Below are 27382 nucleotides of genomic sequence, written 5' to 3'. Positions count from 1 at the left end.
GGAGCGCTAGAGTGCTAAATTAAAGGAAAGGGAAATCTCCAAAAAGCAGAATAGGGCCTCTTTAAGTATGTTTCTGTTGGGTAAGTTCATTGAATCCATAATCATTATGAAGGCAAGAGACACTTGAGGTTGGTTACCTATATTTAAAAAAAGTGTTGAAACTTTGTGGAGGTGATATAAGGTCAATGTTGTGTTTTGTATTATATTACTGTGTACTAGTGGGAAAAAAGTACTTGAATCCTCTACTTAAGTAAAAGTATAGAAGTATAATCAGCTAAATGTACCGAAAGTAAAAGTACTCATTGTCAGAAAGACTTTTTGTATGATTATAAGATGAGATATAACTCGTCATTATAGAGCACATGTTGTGTAGAACAGCAGTAGGAAATGTATATCATATAAGTACAACAACATGTTATTCATGTACAAAGTGACAAGTGTCAAATACATGTAGTAGAGTAGAAGTAGCAAAAAATGGAAATACTCAAAGTACAAGTACCCCCAAAATTATACTTAAGTACAGGACTTGAGTAAATGTACTGTATCTTTGAACAGTATCAGGGTAGCTCCCAAAACAAGGTGGACATTTGGGGAATTAATATTTTACAAAACACACACAGAAACATTGATTGGGATAATTTAGAGAGATACAATATTTAGTCGCTGCACATTCATTCACTTTTTCACATTGCTTTGCTCCCCGTGTGCCGAGAAGTCAGTTCATTCTCATTATCAAGGAAATACTAAAAAACATATATATTGCACCTACATTTTCTACAAATTCACTATACAGTATAAAAAAACCATCAATACCATGAAATTAGTTTTCCTACACTACAGTAAACACTGTATATGTAAACTCAGATCATCGAAGGTATAACGTCAAAGACAGTGTGTCGTTACATCAGTGTTTTGTACAGCTTGATTTGTAAAACATTTACTCTTTGGTCTTTTTTTTGTTGGTGTTTTCTCCAAGGAATCCTCTTCTCGTTCAGAAGTTAGAACTTGGTCTCTGGAGCCTGTGGGTGGAGTAGGACATTTTATTCTAAAACACATAGGAAGAAGCTATGTGCTAAGACAATTAGCCATCATAGCTTAGCATTATATTTATACATTTTCAGAATACAGGAATATTTTTGCAATTGTTGTTTTTGCTTGCTGGCATCCTCATTTCCTGAACTCGGAGCGATACAAATACTCTATCACCTGCTAGTTTTCCCATTTTCAAATCGGATGTAGCAGATCGATAGGACTTTACTAACAAGCTTTTATCATTCATTTAACTCACTATTAACCATTATTAAAGGTCCCATGTCATGCTTTTCTGGTTATCACCCGTCCCCTTGTGTTATGAAGGTTGTTCTGCATGTAAACGGTCTGCAGAGTCACAAACCCTCAAAGTACACCCTGTAGCGAGTAAAACTCTAACACAGAGAAGACCTGTCTGTGCTGCCCCAGAACGCCTCGTTGGACATTTCTCTTTTTTTCCATTGTTTTCTTCCCGGGTACAGTGGCGTGCCCATACCCAAATGGACCAATCCGTCCAAATGGACCAATCCGTGGAGCCGTTAGGTTAAGTCCATGAATTGGTCCAAATGGACCAATCCGCGGACTTCCTCACACACACACTCAATCTTTTATCAGCTGCAGCTCTGCCGATTTCTCCTCCCTGAGACGGCGGGACGCGGCGAGGCTGGGAGTCGGTGTGTGAGCACACACACAAACTCCCAGCCAGGCTGCGGGTGTGCGTGTGTGCTCGGGCTGGTTTCAAGCTGGGTTTCGCTGTCTCGCAGACGGCCACTGGGCTCACAGGGAGGGGGGGGGCAGGAGCTCCAACAAGCCGTTTAGGACAGAGATTGAATACACATACTTTACAGAGATGCTGGATGAGAAACCAATGTGAGTTTGGAACATTGAACAATATAAATCTAGTCGACCTCAACAATGGAATTATGATCAGTAGAAATGGCCATGACATGGGACCTTAAGTTTACTGTTTGTCTCAATCAGGTTTGGGAGGGTTTCTTTATACAATTACTAATTACTGTAATCAGTAACTATTAAAGTACATTTGAGTATCAAAATATAAAAGCAATGTAACGCTTTTGGATTACCTCAATATCAAATGCAATGCAGATGAATACAAGTGAAAATACATATCAATACTTCTTTAAGACAAGAGAACAACATATTTATTATCAAAAATGTGTCCTCTGCTCAGTTTGTCTTTGTTTTTGCTTTTTAGAAAAACCTGCTTTCTATTAAGCATATTCAGGAAGTGGTCTGTTGGCTAACAGTAAGAGAACATTTAATCAAAGCTCAGTTTTTGTTTCAAACTTGCAGTAGGTGGAGACATTTCCACTTTGAAGTAGAGGTCATAATGATGAACCACAAGATGAACTACAGTTTCACTTGAGACTTGTTTAACTTGTTTTAAATGTATGCATGTGCTTTACGACATATCATTGTAATCCTGCCAGTAATCCCCAATGTTGTAATCTCTCTTTTATGTAACTGTAAGATAATACAGTGTTTGTACCCTGACTACATGATCCAGTTATTTGTAATCCGTTACTCTCCAAGCCTGGTTTTTAAGTCATGTTCACACTTGTGCAAAATGTACATTCGCCTCCCATTGACTTCTACTCTTTGCGAGTGAATGGGAAAAAACATAAGCTATTGGTAGTGTAGCAGTCTTTAAAACAAAAAGGCAGTCAACGCCCTTGCTCTGTCTAATCGAGATGGGACTCAGGTGTGTTTAGTTAAAATAAACCAATACATAAAAGGAAATGGTTACAAAAACAGATACGTACGTGTCGATCTCTGCTCCTCAAGCTGCCTCCAGGGTGATGAATTGTGACTGATGTTATTATCTGCAGAGCAACATAAAGAGGTGAGTATATTCTGTATGCCCAGCGCTTTGTTTTAACTTCATTTCATTTGTATTTGTCCCGCTCATGGTACGCAAAACCAAATGTACAATAATTGCCACAAAACATGACTCTACCATTGAGCGAAAAGGAGCAGGGAGAAGAATAACATCTTATGTGACCTGCCCCTTTCTAAAAAAAACAAATAAATACAAATAGATGGTCTGCCCTTCATAATCATAATAATTATTTTTTTTTTTTCACAGCCAAACATAACAGTATCTTAGGATACTAAGAGAAACACACACAAAAAATACTTATTTCCCACTTGACGGTTAACGGAAACAAACAAATTCAATGTGTCTTCCTCACCTTGTCGTAGTGAGACTTCTCTTCCGTGGACTCTGGATGTTTCTGGAGGATGTGCAGCATGGCGTCATGCAGCGTCAGGAAGAACATCGACGGGAGAACTTCATCATCAAAGAAGGAACAGTCGTGGAGTTTCTGAAGGATGTAAGCTGCAGGGAAGAAAGAGGGAAGAGGTTAGTCAAAGCACTAACAGAATATATGACACTAAGGATTATATCAGTCCTGCATGTTGGCCACTATCTTGCCCCCTCCCCTCCCTGGAGGTACTGTACAGCTCTCGTTGCCTTAAGAAGGCAGTCAAAATCCTCAAGGACCCTAACCACCCGGGTAACGAGCACTTCGTACGGCTGCGCTCAGGCAGGTGCTTCCGTACCATGTCTTCCCGGACAAACAGACTCAAGTTCAGTTTTTTCCCCAGGGCCATATGTGCACTAAACGCTAATATTTAAGTTATATAAGCCTTCTGTGCAATATGAGGGGAATCGTGCAATTTAATTAATTTATTATTTATTTATGTACATATTCCCTATCATGTCTATTTTAAGTCCCATTTATTGTTTTTATTGTTTTTATAGTGTCTTGTTGTTGCGTGTTGGCACCTTGAGTTTATTGTAATTTCGTTGTACCTGTACAATGACAAAATTAAAGATCTATCTATCTATCTCTTCTAAAAGCAACACGCTCCTAAAAAGCTTGTATCAGTTCAAAAGAAATGTTCCTTAAATCAATCTTTTCCAGTTCAAATTGTTTCTTTAATTGCATTTTGATACCAGACATAACCAAGTAAGGAATACAGATGCATCGGTTGGAGTGCATTGTTGGGCAGGACAATTAATGCATAAGCAACTTGCGGTAGAAAATATTTGAGGTTATACATTTGTTACATTTTGTAAGGAACTGGAAAAGTGAAGTGTGCAATAATTATACATTTAGAGTTTATTAGAAACACATGAAGATACTTTATTGTGAAGATACACACAATAAACGTGTGTTTAAGTGTCTGCTAGAAGTTAAATTAACAATTGCAATGACTTTAAAAACTGCAGTTTAATACTTACTATCACAAGCCACAATGTAGATCTCGACTTCAACCCGAATCAGCTCTTTCAGCGTCTGAAGGGAAGGTCAAGAAGATTTATTTTTTAAATGTATTTAAAGAGTGCTCTCCTGCTGAGGTTCAGATGTATATCAGTATGTAGTGTCTCTACTTTAAAGAGTCCTCTCCTGCTGATGTCCAGGTGTATATCAGTATGTAGTGTCTCTACTTTAAAGAGTCCTCTTCTGCTGATGTTCAGGTGTATATCAGTATGTAGTGTCTCTACTTTAAAGAGTCCTCTCCTGCTGATGTTCACGTGTATATCAGTATGTAGTGTCTCTACTTTAAAGAGTCCTCTCCTGCTGATGTTCAGGTGTATATCAGTATGTAGTGTCTCTACTTTAAAGAGTCCTCTCTTGCTGATGTTCAGGTGTATATCAGTATGTAGTGTCTCTACTTTAAAGAGTCCTCTCCTGCTGATGTCCAGGTGTATATCAGTATGTAGTGTCTCTACTTTAAAGAGTCCTCTCCTGCTGATGTTCAGGTGTATATCAGTATGTAGTGCCTCTACTTTAAAGAGTCCTCTCCTGCTGATGTTCAGGTGTATATCAGTATGTAGTGCCTCTACTTTAAAGAGTCCTCTCCTGCTGATGTTCAGGTGTATATCAGTATGTAGTGCCTCTACTTTAAAGAGTCCTCTCCTGCTGATGTTCAGGTGTATATCAGTATGTAGTGTCTCTACTTTAAAGAGTCCTCTCCTGCTGATGTTCAGGTGTATATCAGTATGTAGTGTCTCTACTTTAAAGAGTCCTCTCCTGCTGATGTTCAGGTGTATATCAGTATGTAGTGTCTCTACTTTAAAGAGTCCTCTCCTGCTGATGTTCAGGTGTATATCAGTATGTAGTGTCTCTACTTTAAAGAGTCCTCTCCTGCTGATGTTCAGGTGTATATCAGTATGTAGTGTCTCTACTTTAAAGAGTCCTCTCCTGCTGATGTTCAGGTGTATATCAGTATGTAGTGTCTCTACTTTAAAGAGTCCTCTCTGCTGATGTTCAGGTGTATATAAGTATGTAGTGTCTCTACTTTAAAGAGTCCTCTCCTGCTGATGTTCAGGTGTATATCAGTATGTAGTGTCTCTACTTTAAAGAGTCCTCTCCTGCTGATGTTCAGGTGTATATCAGTATGTAGTGCCTCTACTTTAAAGAGTCCTCTCCTGCTGATGTTCAGGTGTATATCAGTATGTAGTGTCTCTACTTTAAAGAGTCCTCTCCTGCTGATGTTCAGGTGTATATCAGTATGTAGTGTCTCTACTTTAAAGAGTCCTCTCCTGCTGATGGTCAGGTGTATATCAGTATGTAGTGTCTCTACTTTAAAGAGTCCTCTCCTGCTGATGTTTAGGTGTATATCAGTATGTAGTGTCTCTACTTTAAAGAGTCCTCTCCTGCTGATGTTCAAGTGTATATCAGTTTGTAGTGTCTCTACTTTAAAGAGTCCTCTCCTGCTGATGTTCAGGTGTATATCAGTATGTAGTGTCTCTACTTTAAAGAGTCCTCTCCTGCTGATGTTCAGGTGTATTTAGTAGTGTCTCTACTTTAAAGAGTCCTCTCCTGCTGATGTTCAGGTGTATATCAGTATGTAGTGTCTCTACTTTAAAGAGTCCTCTCCTGCTGATGTTCAGGTGTATTTAGTAGTGTCTCTACTTTAAAGAGTCCTCTCCTGCTGATGTTCAGGTGTATTTCAGTATGTAGTGTCTCTACTTTAAAGAGTCCTCTCCTGCTGATGTTCAGGTGTATATCAGTATGTAGTGTCTCTACTTTAAAGAGTCCTCTCCTGCTGATGTTCAGGTGTATATCAGTATGTAGTGTCTCTACTTTAAAGAGTCCTCTCCTGCTGATGTTCAAGTGTATATCAGTATGTAGTGTCTCTACTTTAAAGAGTCCTCTCCTGCTGATGTTCAGGTGTATATCAGTATGTAGTGTCTCTACTTTAAAGAGTCCTCTCCTGCTGATGTTCAGGTGTATTTAGTAGTGTCTCTACTTTAAAGAGTCCTCTCCTGCTGATGTTCAGGTGTATATCAGTATGTAGTGTCTCTACTTTAAAGAGTCCTCTCCTGCTGATGTTCAGGTGTATTTAGTAGTGTCTCTACTTTAAAGAGTCCTCTCCTGCTGATGTTCAGGTGTATTTCAGTATGTAGTGTCTCTACTTTAAAGAGTCCTCTCCTGCTGATGTTCAGGTGTATTTAGTAGTGTCTCTACTTTAAAGAGTCCTCTCCTGCTGATGTTTAGGTGTATATCAGTATGTAGTGTCTCTACTTTAAAGAGTCCTCTCCTGCTGATGTTCAGGTGTAATTAGTAGTGTCTCTACTGTGACATGTCTCCATGGTTTAATGTTAAAAAAGCTCTTATTTACTTAGTGATGTCACTATGTTACGGGGGTAAACAAAGGAGTCCAATGGAGGTGTTTGCAGACCATTTACATGCACAAAAAAAACTAAAGTAGGGCCCATTGAAATAACTGCAACTCACCGTTTTGAGTCCCTTCAGAGCGGAGATGTCCAGGAAGGAGACAGCAGCGAAGTCCAGGATCAGGCTGTGGAGATCCACTCTGGGAACGCTGATGTTTGCGGGAAGATCGGCGTTCCAGTCGATCCGAGTGGGAAGATCCTTAAAGTCGGTCGGCAGGTCCAACTCCTCAATGTTGCTCTCATCCTCCGACTCTTTGAGGGGTCTACAGGACGCATTTGTGAAGCCTTTCTGTAACGGTAAGACACTGTTCATGCACTTTGTAGTCATTAAAATAGCTGAATGGAGCACTTTGATGGGTGAGTTAGCAATCAGTGGTTTTGTCTAGTGAAAAAATAAGAGCAGCTGAATCCAAGAGTCTTTGGCAGCCACCTGTCAATCATAAGGAAGCCCCGCCCTAAAGCCTACCGCGATAAATAATTTATTTCACTCAATATAGGACCATTTAAAAAGAAAAAAATATCATGATGTTTTACAAAAGACTCAGAACTTGAGATTAAGACCAGAAACCCCCTTAGGAAAATATTTACTGAGGTAATAGATAAAGACAGATACAGTATGGGGTTATTTTGTCATAGACTTCTATACAATTGGACTTGAACCAATGCTGGATATTTGAAAAAATGCAGGTTTAAGGTCCATTATTGTGTCATAAAATGTATTTAATCACTGCTAAACCTGAACAGATTTCAAACCAAAGCAGGTAGGGTAAACCATGACAGTGTAAAAAAAAAAAAAGGATATACTGAGCCATTGGCGATTGTGAAAGTGTGTTGTTGTTGTCACTGAGGTCCAAGCCATTACTTACTGATGTCCACTGAAGGTCTCCCTTCTTAAGAAGCTTCCGGATCATCCTCACCGCTTTGTTTCTCTTTCGCAACACTCTCAACGGGTTAAATCCAACCTGAGGAGACATTAGTGTGAATGAGATGTGTGGGACAAACACAAATTGTTAAGTTTCAGATATTAATTTGAGTTTTTCTGCCAAAAAAAGAGAAAATACATCCATATTTTGTACTTACAGCTTCCACTAATTTGGTCCTGAAGAAGTCAATGTTGGCAAAAAAGATTGGTGACGGTATCCTGAAGATCTTCACTCCCTCCGGCTCATATATCTGCAGAGAGTTTTTAGGATTTTAGCCTTTGCAGACCATTTACATGCACACAAACCTATATAACACACTACAGTAAATGGAAAAGACAGGGCCTCTTTAACTTGTGTTACTTACATCAATATAGTCCTTTCTGTCTCTGTAGATATCAGTTCCTTTGATGTTTGCCAGCACACTGCAGCGAGGGCTGAAAATAAATAAAAATGAATAACGTTTTTGTATTCGATAATTGCAGCACTATGGACTTTCTTGAAACAGACATTTATCAAACAGAGCATGCTGCCATATATCAAAGTGTATTCTATATAACAAATGTTTGGATCAGATTAAATTAGATTCAATGTTATTGTCATTGCCAGAGTACAAGTACTAAGACAACGAATTAGCATCTAACCAGAAATGTACAACAAGCAGAAAGTGTTATTCAAGTATAATATACTATGTTTATATCGTCACATGTGTATATACTGTATATTTTCAAACTGATGTATTTACACCATGGACACTATAAGGAGTATAGCAATTGACTACACTATAGATCAGTCATAATAATAATAATAATAATAAAAAATGGGATTTTTATAGCGCTTTTCCTAATGCTCAAAGACGCTTTAATATCCTCCTGAGACCCAGAAAGAAAAGCGCTTTTTTTTATCACACAAGTCTTTAGGGTGATATTAACATAATGACTAACAAGTACTGAGCCCTCATTTGTAGTACTCCATCCTTTTTTGAAATGCAGAGATACATCTGACACTTGAAGCTCAGCGTAAGTTCAACCAGGAAGACCGTCTTTACTCTTCATTTACTATTCCCATGTAACTACTCTCTCTCTCCTCTCAATAAGTGATCGGGGGCGTCACTCTCCAGCTTAACCAATCACTTCGCTCTATTCTCAAGAGCCTATCATAGCGCTCTGCCAAACCTTTTAAGTCTGCTCTCCCCCCTCTGACAGCTGTCATTTCAGGTTACTCGACGCAACCCTCCTCCCCCCCTTTTCACCTCCTGTCCCTCTGAATCCAGGGTCAAGCTAAGCCCCTCCCCTTCAGACCGACCGAACTATCCATTCACCACCACCAGTGTCTAGACCCCGGGGGGTTTCATCGGATCGGTTCTCCCCTCCCGAATGATACTTCCTGCACAACGGGGCCCAATTGCCAAAATCACCGTTACATTCATTTGTGTATCTCTGCAATAAATATGCATCAAAACCGTCTCTCCTGATTGACTTGAGGCACTTGATGTATGTGTTCCAACTGCATCCGTCTGCCATGAACCCTACAGAAACCTACGTGTTAGTTTGGCCCATAGTGGACTCCATTTGTGTTTTGTGATAAAAAGTTAGCAAATCCCCATGTCCTGCTCAGAGGAGATTCATAAACACAATTAGTTTTAGATCAAATTACACTGTTCTGAAAACTCACTACACTAACTCCTAAGCTGTTCCCTTACTATAATTAATTAAAAATATTGAACTCACAACACTGGTAATTACAAACCATTACCATTTCTCTTTCTACGAATAGTGCTTGTGTTGATGGACGCCATTTTGAAATACAATGAAAATATCTTTTTCAAAGCCACACCCCCACATGTGTCATATGTTTGAAAAGCCCAGGAATACAGGACTTAATGCTGTGGCATGTATAACCTCAAAGTAATGGACCAAAAACCAATGTGCACCACAGAGGACAAAAATGAATGGGTGGGTCTCTGGAGAGTATAGAAATATACAGACACTAGCGACAGATAAATATCAATATATATAATAGACCGTTATGGACATTTAGAATAATAAAGGGGTCACTCATCAGCCAGTCACTGGGTATATGTTATTATGTATTTATTTCAACAAGGACCATGCATACAAATACATTCATCTCAGAAAAGAGATTAATTATGCCAGATTTTTTGCTAATGGCTAATTTCTACCTGCAGTCTTTATCCAGGGGGGGAGTGTGTAAGATCAAAATGAAAGCATCCAGATACTTACAACTGAGCCCTGAGCACCACGCTGATCAGCTCCACCCCGAGACCTACAGCCAACCCGAGGTCCAGCCCCAAAAAGATGGATGCAATACAGGTAGCTAACCACACCACCTGATGGAGAGGATGGTTAAGTTCAAAACCGCAAATCAATAATTACCTCATAATGTCCAGGGACTTTTCACACGCAGAGAACACATACACATGTTGAGAGGAAACGGCATTAAAAAAAAACATCCCTACGGACAAATTCCAAACTTCATTGCATCTCAACAAAAGGTCTGTGGAATAACTGTAATGATGAGCTGAAATATTTAAGTTGATCTAAACTAAAACTCTTATTTAGAAACCAAACCCTGAATGGTTCTGAGCCGGACCTGTTAACTCATGCTTGTTATTTATTGTCGTTGTAAAAGTTATTTATTGTTGGTTGTTTTGTACAAAAAAAGTGTTTGTTTAAACCAATGGACACAAAGACTTAAGGTTGTAAATTATAACAACGAAACTACAACTCAAGATTAGATTAAATGTATTGTCATTACGTAGTACAGGTACTATGTAACAAAACGGTTCCTCTGCATTTGACCCATCCTAGTGTTAGGAGCAGTGGGCTGCCGTTATGTACGGCACCCGGGGAGCAGTGTAGGGAACGGTGCCTTGCTCAGGGACACCTCGGTAGCACTTGGTCTTTCCGGGACTTGAACTGGTGACCTTCCAGTTGCCAAGCCAAGTCCCTATCGACTTCGCCACCACACCCAAGATGGAATTGTATTTAGAGAAATGGTCACCTGTTAAGATATTTGGCAAAGTGAATATATTGTAGGCTTCTAATTGGACTCTCTTCTTATGCTTTGTTGATAATAACTATTATATATTGTACTTTCTGATTATATTATATATATATATATATATATATATATTTGCATATAACAGTGATACTGTATCTGTACCATGGTGTGTGTCTTTGTGAGTACTTACACAGTCTGGTTTGTCCCTCCTCCACAGGTAAGGGACGTCTCTAACCTGCATCAACATGCCCTTCAGGTTGACGATGACCACAGCTCCAAGCACAGACTGGTAAAATAAGAGGTCAAAGGTTATATTTCACTGAGTTTAGACTCCAGAGACTTCACCTGCATGTCGGTAGATTGAGACGGTTTACCTTTGGGAGCGGCTCTAGGAGAAAACCAACGGCCAATGTGACGATCATCACGATAATAGCTGACAGTAAACCTGCTATCTGAAAAGGACAGGACAGGTATATGGCTGTAACACTCTCTGTGCCATGTGTGTTGAATGCTTCAATGGAGATTAGGTGTGCGGAAAACCCAAGCAGAAAAATGTAAAATACAAGATGTAGTTATGCTGCAAGATGTTGGTTTCAGTCCACATAACCAGCACATCCAAAAGATCGGTAGTTAAAGGGCCCATGTCATGCTTTTCCGGTTAGTACCCGTCCCCTTGAAGGTTTGTATGCATGAACGGTGTGCAGAGTCAAAACCCTCAAAGTACACCCTGTAGCGAGTAAAACTCTAACACAGAAAATACCTCCCCAAAACGCCTCATTGGAGATACGTCACTGTCCATTTGTGGTACGCATGATGTCATCCGTACCCGGAACGAAATGGACCAATCCGTGGAGCCGTTACGTTATATCCGCGGAGCCGTTACGTTAAGCCCCCGCTGATTGGTCCAAATTGACCAATCCACGGACTTCCTCTCACACTCAGTGCATGCAGCTCTGCTGATCTCTCCTCCCTGCTGCAGGCTGATAACAGACAGTTGGGATCGCGGCGAAATTCTCTCTGCAGACCCGTTCTCTCTGCAGACCCGTTCTCTCTGCAGACCCGTTCTCTCTGCAGACCCATTCTCTCTGCAGACCCATTCTCTCTGCAGACCCATTCTCTCTACAGACCCATTCTCTCTACAGACCCGTTCTCTCTGCAGACCCATTCTCTCTACAGACCCATTCTCTCTGCAGACCCGTTCTCTCTGCAGACCCATTCTCTCTGCAGACCCATTCTCTCTGCAGACCCATTCTCTCTACAGACCCGTTCTCTCTACAGACCCGTTCTCTCTGCAGACCCATTCTCTCTACAGACCCATTCTCTCTACAGACCCATTCTCTCTACAGACCCATTCTCTCTGCAGACCCATTCTCTCTACAGACCCATTCTCTCTGCAGACCCATTCTCTCTACAGACCCATTCTCTCTGCAGACCCATTCTCTCTGCAGACCCATTCTCTCTGCAGACCCGTTCTCTCTGCAGACCCATTCTCTCTACAGACCCATTCTCTCTACAGACCCATTCTCTCTACAGACCCATTCTCTCTGCAGACCCATTCTCTCTGCAGACCCATTCTCTCTGCAGACCCATTCTCTCTGCAGACCCATTCTCTCTGCAGACCCATTCTCTCTACAGACCCATTCTCTCTACAGACCCATTCTCTCTGCAGACCCGTTCTCTCTGCAGACCCATTCTCACAGCGTTTATCAACCTTTTTCTTTCTCAATATCAAGCCACACTTATTGTTTTTACTTCGGCTGTGACTTTGTGTGTGCTCAGCGTGAGTTTGGCTGTGTTTCGCTGTGTATCGCTAAACAAGGAAATCACACCTCCACGGAGCTCAGCGCGATTCACAACGTCCCGACTGGTCCCGACCAATCGGAGCACACTGGGCTCACAGGGAGGGGGGGGCAAGAGCTACAACGAGCCGTTTAGTGGAGAGAGTGAATACTGCTGAATACACATACTATACAGAGATGCTGTATGCGAAACCAATGTGAGTTTGGAAAATTGCACAGTATAAATCTATTCCAGTAGACCTCAACAATGGAATTATGATCAGTGGAAATGGCCATGACATGGGACCTTTAACACTTTCAAATTAATTCATGAAAAAAGGTTTGAGTCTTTGTGCTAAGCTACGTTAACTGGCTGTGTGTTCCTGCCAAAGTGACATATTTTAATAACCACAATCTTCCCTCGGTGCCACACATGTTGAATACAGTGTGCTTCAATGGAGTTGAGGTGTATGGAAACCCCAAGCAGAAAAATAGCAAATACAATATGTAGTTATTCTGTAAGAAGGTTTTCTCTCAGGTTTCAACCCTGTGAGATTATTAGCAGAAGTGAAGCAAATTATCTTCATTTTTGGTTCTCGGTAACATCGGGAGAAAACCAACGTTAATAGGCTTTTCCCATCATGCTAAATGTAGCTTAACTCGAAACCCTTCAACTCATGCGAACAGGTTTCCACGCCACTCTGAGACAACTGAACGATTTTGAACTTGTTCTGAACAAGGAGGCGTGTGGTGCAGTGGGTTGTGCGCTGTTGTTCAGATCGGGGTCACAGGTTCGAACCCCACTGCAGTCAGCATGTCGTTGTGTCCCTGAGGACAGTCACCCCAAATTGCTCCTCGCTTTGGATAAAAGCGTCTAGTGACATGTAATGTAACATACCTCGACTTAAGTTAAAATGTGTTTTAGTGAAATAAAGCACAATTAATGAGTTATAATTTAAAAAACATTGTTCAAACAACAAGTCTGGCTCTCTCTGAAGCTAACAAAGTCCACCTGACAGCACCTCTAAAGCTCGCTAATCCACACGTTTAATTTAGTTTGTCTAATTTGTAAAGAAAAGTCAAACTACATTGTTCTGTTTGCAGTCTTTGTGCTAAGATCAGCTAACTGGCTGCTGGTTCTTGCTAAAGTTACATATTTTAATAATAAGTAACACTCAACTGAACTCTTGACATGAAAGCAACTCAATATTTCCAAATTTCCCCCCAAATATCTTACTATGCTACAAAGTACTTTGATGCAACAAAACATGGGATCACCATGGCTCAAACTTGATGGATTTTGTCTCAGATTTGAATCTTTTCAAGGGTTAGAATCTACGTGAATTAAAAGTATATTATTATATATTATTTTACCTGTGTTTTGCCGCCTGTGCTCTCCTGCACTGCGCTCCTGGACAGAGCTGTACTCGCAGCAAAAGACTTGAAAGAAGCTCCGAAGATGTTGCTGGCTCCGAAAGCGATCAGCTCCTACAGAAAAACACGTATTTTTATTTAAACCCTGATTAGACCTGTAGCTTTTACTGTGATGTAGATGTACGTGGTGGAAAGTAACCAAGTACATTTACTCAAGTGTTTTAAGACAAAGGTATTTGTACTTTCAGTAAAGGATCTGAGTACTTCCTCCCAACGTTGTGTACATGTCAGCATTATCACACACCTGGTTTCCATCTATGGTGTAGTCATGTTTTACAGAATACACTTTTGCCACGGAGAAGGCAACAGCGAATCCCACGATGGCCATTGGAAAAGCTTCAACTGCCGTCTCCTGGAAGATGTCCAGGTCTGGGGCCATCGGAGGCTCGTACCTGAAGACAGATATATACCCTAATGTTAAAGGTCCCCTATTATACTGTTTTTCATCGATATATTATAGCTCTCAGATATATACAGAACATGTCTCGGATTGGCTGAAACACCAAACACATCATTGCAGCATTACCCATAATCCCCTCTGTTTCAGCCCTGTTTCAAAAGTGCTGATTCTATGTCTGTTACTACAGATGAAAATAAGGAGCCCCTCCCCACGCCCCTCTGAGAGAGATTTGGTTACAAAGAACTCAATGGTGCTCTAGGAGGAGATTCAGGTGATAAGGGGGGGGGGGTTACCTTGGTTCCTGATTGGCTAATGGTTACACAAGACAAAACATCGTTATGACATCATAACGTGGCCAAAATCTGATCAGCTCATTTTCAGACAGGTTTTTATAGAAATGGATCAAAAAGAGAGAGAATCTTTGTTCCTGAAACTTTCAGAGTCTCTTTCCACAGAGGGGACACATGTTGATGTAGAAGAGACATGAAGAAGAGGGGACACATGTTGATGTAGAAGAGACATGAAGAAGAGGGGACACATGTTGATGTAGAAGAGACATGAAGAAGAGGGGACACATGGTGATGTAGAAGAGACATGAAGAAGAGGGGACACATGTTGATGTAGAAGAGACATGAAGAAGAGAGGACACATGTTGATGTAGAAGAGACATGAAGAAGAGGGGACACATGTTGATGTAGAAGAGACATGAAGAAGAGGGGACACATGTTGATGAAGAAGAGACATGAAGAAGAGGGGACACATGTTGATGTAGAAGAGACATGAAGAAGAGGGGGACACATGTTGATGTAGAAGAGACATGAAGAAGAGGGGGACACATGTTGATGTAGAAGAGACATGAAGAAGAGGGGACACATGTTGATGTAGAAGAGACATGAAGAAGAGGGGACACATGTTGATGTAGAAGAGACATCAAGAAGAGGGGACACATGTTGATGTAGAAGAGACATGAAGAAGAGGGGACACATGTTGATGTCGAAGAGACATGAAGAAGAGGGGACACATGTTGATGTAGAGGAGACATGAAGAAGAGGGGACACATGTTGATGTAGAAGAGACGTGAAGAAGAGGGGACACATGTTGATGTAGAAGAGACATGAAGAAGAGGGGACACATGTTGATGTCGAAGAGACATGAAGAAGAGGGGACACATGTTGATGTAGAAGAGACATGAAGAAGAGGGGACACATGTTGATGTAGAAGAGACATCAAGAAGAGGGGACACATGTTGATGTAGAAGAGACATGAAGAAGAGGGGACACATGTTGATGTCGAAGAGACATGAAGAAGAGGGGACACATGTTGATGTAGAGGAGACATGAAGAAGAGGGGACACATGTTGATGTAGAAGAGACGTGAAGAAGAGGGGACACATGTTGATGTAGAAGAGACATGAAGAAGAGGGGACACATGTTGATGTATAAGAGACATGAAGAAGAGGGGACACATGTTGATGTAGAAGAGACATGAAGAAGAGGGGACACATGTTGATGTAGAAGAGACATGAAGAAGAGGATTTTGCATAATAGGTGATCTTTAATGAGGACATATTCTGCTCATTTTCAGGTTCATATTAGTATTTAGTGTCTCTACTGTAACATGCTTTAATGTTCAAAAAGCTCTTTATATCTCGCACACCGCCTGTGCTGCAGCACAATCAATCAATTAATTAATCAAAAATCTTACCCTTGTGGAATAAAGCCGACAACTTCAATGCCAAATCTTGTCTTGAAGTCAAACGCGTATGAAACTCCACATGCGATGACCGTCTGAACGAGACAAACACAGAAATTATCAGGACACTTTTTATTAACTCCTTACAGTTAGTTAGTGAGTAGTTTACCTTGAAATGACACGGGTCATAAAAGAACGTCATAGATCTGATTAATGATAAACAGTAGCGGTATCATTATTACTCCTCAGGCTTTAGAGCAGGGGTGTCGAAACTACGGCCCGGGGGCCAAATGCGGCCCGCGGACCATCTTGAAACGGCCCTCAGCAAATTCAAAAAGTGTAATGATTTAAGTATAATAAACTTCTGCTTGTCTTATATTGTGCTTCTTAAATATATATGTTCAAATATATTACACAGTATTCATGTGTTAATAAGCCCAATTTTGTCAATTAAAGTTGAAAACATGTTCTAACATAATCTTAGTTGATAAGAAAAAAAGCCCAATGACTTATTTACATAGCAAGCTTGAAATAAACCCTTCATATTTCCTCTTGTTATAATCAATCTGAAGCTTCTGTTTTAAGGGATGAGCTGCTAACACGTCTTATAACTAACAAAAGTAAACCATCTGGAGAGCTGGGATTTAGGTTCTTAAAGCATATTCAAGTAACAAGCATCATTTGATTGAGTTTGCTGACTTAAAACTTAACTTATGAGGCAAAATACCTCTAGTTTTTAATTGAACTATTCACATCTTAAACTGCACTGTAACTTTTATCATGTATTTTTCTTTTAATGTTTATTTTATTATCTTTTCTTTTTAATGACTGATTTTAAATGCCATTTTCTTAATGTCTTTCCTTTTTGTAAAGCACTTTGAATTGCCTTGTTGAAAGGTGCTATATAAATAAACTTGCCTTGCCTTGCCTTGCCTTGCCTTGCCTTGCCTTGCCTTGCCTTGCCTTGCCTTGCCTTGCCTTGCCTTGCCTTGCCTTGCCTTGCCTTGCCTAGCCTAGCCTAGCCTAGCCTAGCCTAGCCTAGCCTAGTGAGCGTATATGTTTCTGTATGTGGCCCTCGGTGAAAAAAGTTTGGACACCCCTGCTTTAGAGACATGCTTCAGGATCGTGTTGCGTTACGTTTCTCACCATGATAACTTCTATAGGGATGGGAAACGGCAACTTGGATTTCAATCTGTCGTTCAGCTCCTTCACGATGAACACCACCACCATGATCACCAAGGAGATCACCACGTCACACACATTGGTGGAGGTGATCTTGTTAAATATGATTTCCAGCGTCTGAAAAACAACAAGTCAGGTCAAACAGATGCAGGACTCATAGCCATAAAACTGTTAAACACCTGCACTTTTGAAAGAACATCCATAACAATTATCTATTTGCAACTTACCAATTATTTATCTATTATAAAACGGACAAGTCAAATCAAGCAATCTGATTGGTTCTTAGCCGTGATATAATGAGTGTATATTACAGGTAGAATTGTAGTTACTTTTCACAAGTCAGTATCCCTCCGCGTCTGAGAAAAAGCTACAACCGTTACAGCTGTTACATTACGTACGTTACGTACGTTACGAAACTAACTAACTAACAAAGCTTAAGATGGAAACATTTAAGGTTAAAATGTTAAGGTTAAAAATGCGTACATGAAGCGCTACGTCATGAACGCAAGAAATCATACCCTCGTGGGGGCGCGCTGATGTGATTGGCTTAGAATGGAGGAGACATCTGATTGGCTATAGATAGAAAAAATTACAAGTACGAATCGGCTGACCGTCAGGGGAGTCTCAAAAAACCCACACACGAATGCACAGCGATCCGTGCACAGAAAGCTGTTCAGAGGATTTAAACGGAAAACAAATATGTGAGGATCAAAAATACATATGTAAAACCTTTTTCTGTAATTGGATTTTATTTACATGTATATGAAACGGAACACATTTGTGTGTGCATTGAAAAACACAAGTGTGGATCATGAAATACAAGTTTGAATCCTTCTGTGTGCATGTGTGTATTATGAGACTGTTCTGAGCCCATATTACTGTGGAGGAGTGGATTGAGCAGTGTTTATCTCCAGAAAAAGCACCTAAACGACGACATGCAGAGCTATGTGAAGAGCAGGTAGACCAACTGGAAAAGTACCACCATTCAAAAGCTTTCTGATGCGGGTCTTTAAACAAAGCAGAGAAATTATGACTGTTAGTGGCCACAGGTGCGAAAGCTCTCTCCAGAGCTACTGGAAGCCGAATCTCGGGGACCGGAGAAAGTGGAGCAATATTCACGCCACGCCAATCAACAGCCCCTAGAACAACCTCAACCTATACACGTAACCACGTAAGCCATGCTACTGATGCTGGACAGGTTTTCAGTGGCTGCACAATAAACGGCAGCATACACATTAAAGTAAATAAATAGCCAAATAATCGATCAACGCTCTCTGTCTAATATGTTCGCTCACACCACCTCACACTATGTTTCGTGCAGAAGGCAACGGAGGGACTATTTTATTTTGAACATCATTATTTACTAATAAAAACTATTTAAATTAGAGTGTGTATTCTTCTTTCATATTGCCACAATATGCGTCGGGCCGAACCACGCCCCTTAACTGTGATATAATGAGCATATACCACGGCCTGTCGTGAGCTATTGCTATCATATTCCAATTACTTGTAGGCTATATAGACTCTTCTTGTAGTATTTTATCAGTTTTATTGTGTTGCACTGTTGGAGGAGCCGGTGACCTAAGACTTTCATTGACATATCTACACTGTACCTATGTACACATGACAATAAAAGCCTTGAATCTTTGAAATGCTCCCTGACCTTTTTGTATTTTATCATGCAGTGCTTATAGAAAGTCATCATGTGACAATCTTAACCTTTTGTCACATTACACCCTGGAAATTAAAATAAATTAAATCTTACTTTTTTTTTAGCTGTATGTACACATTATCACCCTCATAATCAAAGCAAAATAAATTCTGGACAATTAATAAAAATGTATAAGTGAAATAACCGGTTTGTTAAGTGATCAGCCCCTTGGAGTAAACCATTATAAACTTGCTCAGGTTTAACCAATCAACTTCCAGATCAAACACCAGGCCAATGGTCCCCCACCTGACATCAATTTAAGTGATTTTGATTACTTGAGAATAAAACCAGCTGTTTCTAGAGGATTCCAATACTAGTAGTGCATGGTACTGCAAACAAATCACCATGGTTGGAAAAGTGCTTTCAAAAGACCTCTGGGATAAAGTTGTAGGAAGGCTCAAGTTCGGTGAAGGCTACACAAAGATTTCGAAGGCTTTCATTGTTGGATGAGCTCAGGTCAGAAGAATTTCATTGCCATTTCTAAAACCTTTGAAGATTGACTGTGATCAGAGAGAGAGAGAGATGGTCTGAACTTACATATATGAGAGAGAGAGGTCCGCTGATGCCAGGAACCGTTAATCCCAAAATGAACTTGAGCTGGGACACCAGGATGTGGACGGCAGCGGCTGTGGTGAAGCCGGACACCAGAGTATCGGACAGGTACATCACAACAAAACCAACCTGCATGACACCCATCGCCAGCTGGAAGAAAGAGAGGGGTTGTGATCAGAGAGGGCAAAAGTACACACATCCTTTACTCAAGTAGAAGTACAGATACTGGTGTTATACTCTGGTAAAAGTAGAAGTACTGACTAAACTTCTTTACTCAAGTAAAAGTAAAGAAGTATGGGCTTCGAAATGTACTTAAAGGTCCTATGTCATGTTTTTCCGGTTATTACCCGTCCCCTTGTGTGTTATGTAGCTTTTTCTGCATGTAACCTTTCTGCAGAGTCACAAACCCTCAAAGTACACTCTGTAGCGAGTAAAACTCTAACACAGAAAAGACCTGTCTGTGCTGCCCCAGAACGCCTCGTTGGAGGTTTCTCTTTTTCCATTTAACTCTTCCGGGAACCAAGTGACGTAACAACGACCCAATGGACCAATTTGTGGAGCTCCTCACACACACACACACTCAGCGGCAAAACTGTGATGTGCTTACACTGTAGGTGCACGGCGTTTGGAGGTGCGGGGTGGGTACGGGTGCTAGTGGAGCCTCGCAGATGGGGGTGCTGCAGCCCCCTCAGCACCCCCCCTTCCCGCGCCCATGGTGCTCAGGCTGAGTTCAGGCTGATATTCGTGATGTCTCGCTGTCTCGCAGACCCCATGCAGCAACCAGGAAACTACCCCAGTAACCCAGCTCACACTGTCCGCTCCTCACAGCAGCGAGCCACGCAACGTCCCGCCAACACGGCACCCAGACCCCACGCAGAATTCTCATCTGTTCGTCATTACTGGTGTCACTTTCTGGTTACTAACAAACGCTATTGTAACACATAATCACTGATGTTCAGCTGTAACGGTGGTGGACTCATCAGAACAGAGTGGGCGAGCTGACCAATCAGAGCACAGTGGGCTCATAGGGAGGGGGGGGGGCAGGAGCTCCAACAAGCCGTTTAGGACAGAGAGTGAATACACATACTATACAGAGATGCTGTATGAGAAACCAATGTGAGTTTGGAACATTGAACAATTTAAATCTATTCTAGTCGACCTCAACAATGGAGTTATGATCAGTAGAAATGGCCATGACATGGGACCTTTAAGTAAAAAGTACCCATAATTAGCAGCTGCTTTAAAGAGTACCTGACCTCCCTTTATATTAATAGAACAATAATGTCATTGTTAGCTAATGAATGTTTCCATGCTGAACAACGGCAACATGACAACGTTTCCATTGGTCCCTCTTCTTTAGAGAAGACCAGGAAATGATGGATACACGGATCGTGTTCAAATCAATAGGCACGCAATGACTCTAAAGAATAATGATCACGCATCAAACACACATTCAGACTAAAGGAACCAGCTGTTTGGAAAATGAGAGAAGTAGAAAGTACAGGTATTTGTGTTCAACATGTAAGAAGTAGAAAGTACAGGTATTTGAGTTCAACATGTAAGAAGTAGAAAGTACAGGTATTTGTGTTCAAAATGTAAGAAGTAGAAAGTACAGGTATTTGAGTTCAACATGTAAGAAGTAGAAAGTACATGTATTTGTGTTCAACATGTAAGAAGTAGAAAGTACAGGTATTTGTGTTCAACATGTGAGAAGTAGAAAGTACATGTATTTGTGTTCAGCATGTAAGAAGTAGAAAGTACAGGTATTTGAGTTCAACATGTAAGAAGTAGAAAGTACAGGTATTTGTGTTCAACATGTGAGAAGTAGAAAGTACAGGTATTTGAGTTCAACATGTAAGAAGTAGAAAGTACATGTATTTGTGTTCAGCATGTAAGAAGTAAAAAGTACAGGTATTTGTGTTCAACATGTAAGAAGTAGAAAGTACAGGTATTTGAGTTCAAAATGTAAGAAGTAGAAAGTACAGGTATTTGAGTTCAAAATGTAAGAAGTAGAAAGTACAGGTATTTGAGTTCAAAATGTAAGAAGTAGAAAGTACATGTATTTGTGTTCAACATGTAAGAAGTAGAAAGTACAGGTATTTGTGTTCAGCATGTAAGAAGTAGAAAGTACATGTATTTGGGTTCAACATGTAAGAAGTAGAAAGTTCAGGTATTTGGGTTCAACATGTAAGAAGTAGAAAGTTCAGGTATTTGGGTTCAAAGTGTAAGAAGTAGAAAGTACAGGTGTTTGAGTTCAACATGTAAGAAGTAGAAAGTACAGGTGTTTGAGTTCAACATGTAAGAAGTAGAAAGTACAGGTATTTGAGTTCAACATGTAAGAAGTAGAAAGTACAGGTATTTGTGTTCAAAATGTAAGAAAGTCAAAGGTCATCAGAAAAATAAGAAGTGGAGTAAAGTACTGATACCAGAAAAATGAACTTGAGTACAGTAACAAAGTATTTGTACTCTACTACTTCCCACCTCTGGTTAAATGAAATGTAGTTTCAATTGAAGATCTATGCCAGATTTGAGCTAATATCTCATATCTATCAGCAGTCCTTGAGCAGTTTCAAACATAACATTACGTCGTCTCTATCGCACAAAAACAGATCAAAGTACAAGTCTATAAAATACACTCCAGTAATAATATATCAATAAATGTTTTACTATGTCAAGAGTGCTTTATCAATATGCATGTTTTGCATATTAGGAGCATAGAGGGAAAGACTGTGCATGTTTTAAGGTCATTTAGATGCATATTCCAATGCATGATGGCTGTAAAGATTTTGAATACTTAGGAGGTTGTATTTTGGACAATATATTGCAATGATGTTGATTTAATGATAAGGATGTGGTGGTTTATGTGAGCATACACCTGTATAGCTCAGGGTGTGCACAGTGCTGTGGTCAAAATCCCCAAAAAGAATGTCTACTTCTGGAGGGGATTCATGCCCTTATACACTTAATTTAGGATTATTATAATGGATGATGTTGTACAGTGTGGAAAGAGGATGATTTGTAGTGCGTTTCACCTGCATGATGCCGACGAGGAAGGTCAAAGAAGAGGCCACCAGGACCCTCTGATCGTCCATCGACAGGCCTTCAAACCCCGTGATGTTTGCAGGCGGACCGACATCTGGAACCAGCCGGGTGACGACTGATCCGATCATCAGACACAACACCGGGAACGGACCTGCAGAGGGGGGGAGTAGTGGAGTACAAATACTTCGTTACTGTACTTAAGTACATGTTTCTGGTATCAGTACTTTACTCCACTACTTATTTTTTCTGATGACTTTTTACTTTGACTTCTTCATTTTGAACACAAATACCTGTACTTTCTACAACGTTGTCATGTTGCTGTTGTTCAGCATGGAAACATTCATTAGCTAACAATGACATTATTGTTCTATTAATATAAAGGGAGGTCAGGTACTCTTTAAAATAGCTGCTAGTTATGGGTACTTTTGACGTGCATTTCAAAGCCCTCTTTACTTTTACTTAAGTAAAGAAGTTTAATCAGTACTTCTACTTTTACCAGAGTATTTTTAAACACCAGTATCTGTACTTCTACTTGAGTAAAGGATGTGTGGACAGCAGATCAGCTGGGTTGTAGTTTTTTAAAAGCAGCTATAGGGACAGGATTTAAACTGGTCTTACCCACTGAGATGTGTCTGGAGGTGCCCAGGAAAAAGTAAATGATGACGGGAAAGAAGGCGGAGAAAAGTCCATACCAGGGCGGCAAAGAGGCCAGCAGACAATACGCCAGACCTGAGACACAAAAACATGCATATAATGAACACATTTATAATATAATGCCGTTGTTTCCTTTATTCCTCTTATCGGTGCTATTAGCTGTGATTACACTCAAAACCGACAGGAACGCTCTGTAATTCTTCGGTGCTTTTTATTATACTAACCCAGACCTGCAGCTCAAGATAAACATATTATCATTTTGATCAACTCAGTCAGTAGATGAGAGGTTATCAGATATCAAGTGTTAATGATCAAACAGTGCCACAAAGGAATATAAGGACAAGCCAAACAACGAGTTATAGGATTTATTTTCATTTTAAGAGGTGTACAGAAGTATAAATAGTTATTTTCTAGCCCCTCGATTACCCTTCAGGCTAATCAGTAACAAGATCTGTCTCCCTGGGAATGCTCAAACACAGGATTTTTGTTTCTACCGATACCAACGCTACGTGGTTACAAATGCATTCGTCAACCTCTCTTGATCAGGTGATGCGTGGGGACAAGGTTACTGATAACGATAAACGATTCATCTTCATTTCACTATCATACGTCTGAGTGAGCTTACAGTAAAACTGCGTCATGAAAGTCCTCGTCTCTGATAAGTGTTCGGTGGATCGATTGAGCTATTGTGCCAAAAACGGGGACTTTTGGACCGTTTTTTTAAAGAGGCCCTATCAAGCTTTTTGGGGTTTTGTCTGTCCTGTAGTTTGTCATAGGTTTTAGTGTATGTAAAGGGTCTGCAAAGGCAAAACATCCCTTTGTAACACTCACACTTCTATTGGCAACACATTGTACGTGATAGGTTTAAAGGGCGGGACATCTCTAAGCAGGTTGACCAATCACAACAGAGCCGGCCAGCTAACCAATCAGAGCAGACTGGGCACTGGTTTCAGACAGAGGGTGAAAAGAGGTGCTGCAGCACAGGCAGTATGAGAAAAATAAAGAGCTTTTTGAACATTAGAACATGGAGACATGTAGAGACACTAAACCATTCCCTAAAGCCCCGGACACACCAAGCCGATTTTGGCTGTCGATGGATGTCAGGCCGACGATGAGCGTCCTGTCGCCCTACTCAGATTGGTGTGTCCCGCGCCGTTGTGTCTTTTCAGCCGTGCCGAGTGCCGACACCTTTTTGGCCGAAAACCCACAGATTCTACATGTCGAATCGGTGGGCAATCGACCAAAGGCTGTCGGTCAAAGAAATGACTCTGATTGGCTGTTCAGCTTAGCGAATCAGTGCATGAGAAGCGAAACGGAAGTGAGGGACTCAAACAAACTATTAAGAAGGCAAATCTGAGGTTTCCTTTGACTCCAGCTCTCGACAGGTTCGGGAAAGCTCCATGAGCTTCTCGCTGTAGAATGAAAATGGAACGCACACGCTATTCGTTGTTTGTTTATATCACGCAGTCTGTTCTTCTTCTCTCGGTTATCACGCAGTCTGTCTTCCGGTTGTTGCCTCTTTTGAATGACGAATACACACTACCACCGCCTGCTGGTAAGGAGAGGTATTGCCACTCACGCATGCGCAGTTCGTACGTGCTTCTTGGCCGTCGGCTGAAGTCTTTGCGGTGTGTTCCAGTGCGACACATGGCCAAGACGCAGGAGACGCGAGGCGACGCAACAGTCGGGTCCGTCTGTGTGAGTTCTTTGGTGTCAGCTTGGTGTGTCCCTGCCTTTAAAGAGATGAGATTCTGTGAAACACTTGCAGTTGATAATTGTTTTTACCTTGAAGGACAGCTACCAGGCCGGTGCTGACTCCAGACACGATGTCACTGATCAGCCACTTTTTGATTTGGTAGATTTTCATCCAGCTGATGATGGGCAGCAGAGAGAGAGCAGCATTCTTGGCTCGTTTGGCATCACATCTAAACAAATAGAAAACCCATGTGAAATAAACACTCACTGCAGTGAAGCTTTAAACAAGTTTATCTGATGAGATATTTGGGATACAGAACTAAAATATAATCAAAGGGATTCCAGTGGATTTAAGTAAAGACACTACATCATATTCAAAGTATCAGCAAGTTCTATGTAAGTATGAAATATATAATTGTATACATAGACGGAAACACAAAGTAAAGGTTGCATTTTGGTGAGTGGGAGGCCGGAAAGCAAGACAGATAATTGGGTTAAACTAAAGCTTAAACTAGGGGAGAACAGGGTCAAATGTGTCATGTTTGCATATTTGCGGCTGCTGCTACTATGACCAAGTAAATATGTAATCATTTGAAATGATAAGTGGTTAGAAATCCGTCAAAAAACGATGTAAACACTTAGTCTTAAGAATTGTTCAACCAAAACCCATTTTCTCCTTGTCTACATGGATTTGATCAAATAAATGAACCAAAACATGACTAAAAACCGAAGTTCTCAACATGACTTTCTGGACATGCTTTCTAGACAAGAGAAATTACATGTTTTAAATGTCATAAACAGTATTGGACCCAAAGCTTTATTTTTGAATATAAAAGTATTTGTAGCAAGAACCAAACATTCTTCTTTACTTTACAAAATCTGAAGATCATAATTCACCATAGAAATACAAAATTGCATTTCATAAAGTTTAGGTTATAATACTATATGGACAGTATATTTCTATGTTGTACTGGAAGTTATAGTTAAGTTTCACAATAATAAAATACCGTTTAACTCATGAAACAGGAAGTTAACCCACTCTCTTCTATACAGGGCCAAACATCAAAGGTTACTTGTGCACTGATGACGGGTCAGAACCCTCCTAGGAAACATAAACCAATAAAAACAAGCATTGCATGCTTTTCTTACGTTAAGTACTGCTTGAAGTGGTCCAACATGGTCTTTCTGTGGCGGTAAACCTTCTCATGGTTCTCGGTGAAGGAGTCCTCGGAGTAAAGCTGCCGGGCCACCACGTACTGCTGAGCTCCAGGACGCATCGTGTCCTCTCTGCTGCCTCGTCCCTCTGGGGATCTGAGGGCCATTTATCACATTAAGTTAGGGAAGAGGGTCCTGTGCTGCCTTTGAACCTCAATTATCAAATAACATTAACAGCAAACAACAAAGGAACAGACTTGGCAGAGTCCTCAACTGCACCGTGTGTGTCAGGCAGAGATGGTAAAAGTACACACATCCTTTACTCAAGTAGAAGTACAGATACTTGTGTTTAAAAATACTCTGGTGAAAGTAGAAGTACTGACTAAACTTCTTTACTCAAGTAGAAGTAAAGAGGCTTTGAAATGTACTTAGTAAAAAGTACCCATAACTAGCAGCTGTTTTAAAGAGTACCTGACCTCCCTTTATATTAATAGAACAATAATGTAATTGTTAGCTAATGAATGTTTCCATGCTGAACAACGGCAACATGACAACGTTTCCATTGGTCCCTCTTCTTTAGAGAAGACCAGGAAATGATGGATACACGGATCGTGTTCAAATCAATAGGCACGCAATGACTCTAAAGAATAATGATCACGCCACCAAACACACATTCAGACTAAAGGAACCAGCTGTTTGGAAAATGAGAGAAGTAGAAAGTACAGGTATTTGAGTTCAACATGTAAGAAGTAGAAAGTACAGGTATTTGAGTTCAACATGTAAGAAGTAGAAAGTACAGGTATTTGGGTTCAAAATGTGAGAAGTAGAAAGTACAGGTATTTGTGTTCAACATGTAAGAAGTAGAAAGTACAGGTATTTGAGTTCAACATGTAAGAAGTAGAAAGTACAGGTATTTGAGTTCAACATGTGAGAAGTAGAAAGTACAGGTATTTGAGTTCAACATGTGAGAAGTAGAAAGTACAGGTATTTGAGTTCAACATGTGAGAAGTAGAAAGTACAGGTATTTGAGTTCAACATGTGAGAAGTAGAAAGTACAGGTATTTGAGTTCAACATGTGAGAAGTAGAAAGTACAGGTATTTGAGTTCAACATGTAAGAAGTAGAAAGTACAGGTATTTGGGTTCACCATGTAAGAAGTAGAAAGTACAGGCATTTGAGTTCAACATGTAAGAAGTAGAAAGTACAGGTATTTGGGTTCACCATGTAAGAAGTAGAAAGTACAGGCATTTGAGTTCAACATGTAAGAAGTAGAAAGTACAGGCATTTGAGTTCAACATGTGAGAAGTAGAAAGTACAGGTATTTGAGTTCAACATGTAAGAAGTAGAAAGTACAGGTATTTGGGTTCAACATGTAAGAAGTAGAAAGTACAGGTATTTGAGTTCA

General features: G+C 40.5%; 1 protein-coding gene across 4 annotated transcripts in view; it reads right to left on the bottom strand.

The window, feature by feature from the left end:
- Positions 1-28: 28 nt before the first annotated feature.
- LOC117553144 (chloride anion exchanger-like) overlaps positions 29-27382 on the bottom strand; it is a 35119-nt gene continuing 7765 nt past the window's right edge. For 2 of the 4 annotated variants that reach the window (XM_034226956.1, XM_034226957.1), the window contains exons 2-21: positions 25973-26134; positions 24914-25053; positions 23093-23203; positions 22465-22625; positions 19418-19582; positions 17134-17286; positions 16000-16082; positions 14140-14287; positions 13836-13949; positions 11058-11135; positions 10874-10969; positions 9903-10009; positions 8027-8096; positions 7820-7912; positions 7606-7701; positions 6801-7028; positions 4298-4352; positions 3243-3388; positions 2814-2873; positions 29-1019 (exon numbers count right to left, since the gene is read on the bottom strand). In XM_034226956.1, the coding sequence (XP_034082847.1) occupies positions 999-1019; positions 2814-2873; positions 3243-3388; positions 4298-4352; positions 6801-7028; positions 7606-7701; positions 7820-7912; positions 8027-8096; positions 9903-10009; positions 10874-10969; positions 11058-11135; positions 13836-13949; positions 14140-14287; positions 16000-16082; positions 17134-17286; positions 19418-19582; positions 22465-22625; positions 23093-23203; positions 24914-25053; positions 25973-26100 (2253 nt within the window). In that variant the 5' untranslated portion in view covers positions 26101-26134 and the 3' untranslated portion in view covers positions 29-998. Of the gene's footprint in view, positions 1020-2813; positions 2874-3242; positions 3389-4297; positions 4353-6800; positions 7029-7605; positions 7702-7819; positions 7913-8026; positions 8097-9902; positions 10010-10873; positions 10970-11057; positions 11136-13835; positions 13950-14139; positions 14288-15999; positions 16083-17133; positions 17287-19417; positions 19583-22464; positions 22626-23092; positions 23204-24707; positions 25054-25972; positions 26135-27382 lie in introns of those variants that run through there. The other 2 variants (XM_034226960.1, XM_034226958.1) reach the window with 2 other exon arrangements.

Source organism: Gymnodraco acuticeps, unplaced genomic scaffold, assembly GCF_902827175.1.
Source record: "Gymnodraco acuticeps unplaced genomic scaffold, fGymAcu1.1, whole genome shotgun sequence".
Classification (NCBI taxonomy): domain Eukaryota; kingdom Metazoa; phylum Chordata; class Actinopteri; order Perciformes; family Bathydraconidae; genus Gymnodraco; species Gymnodraco acuticeps.
The sequence above is the reverse complement of the archived record's forward strand: the minus strand, read 5'-3'. Positions and strand labels throughout refer to the sequence as shown.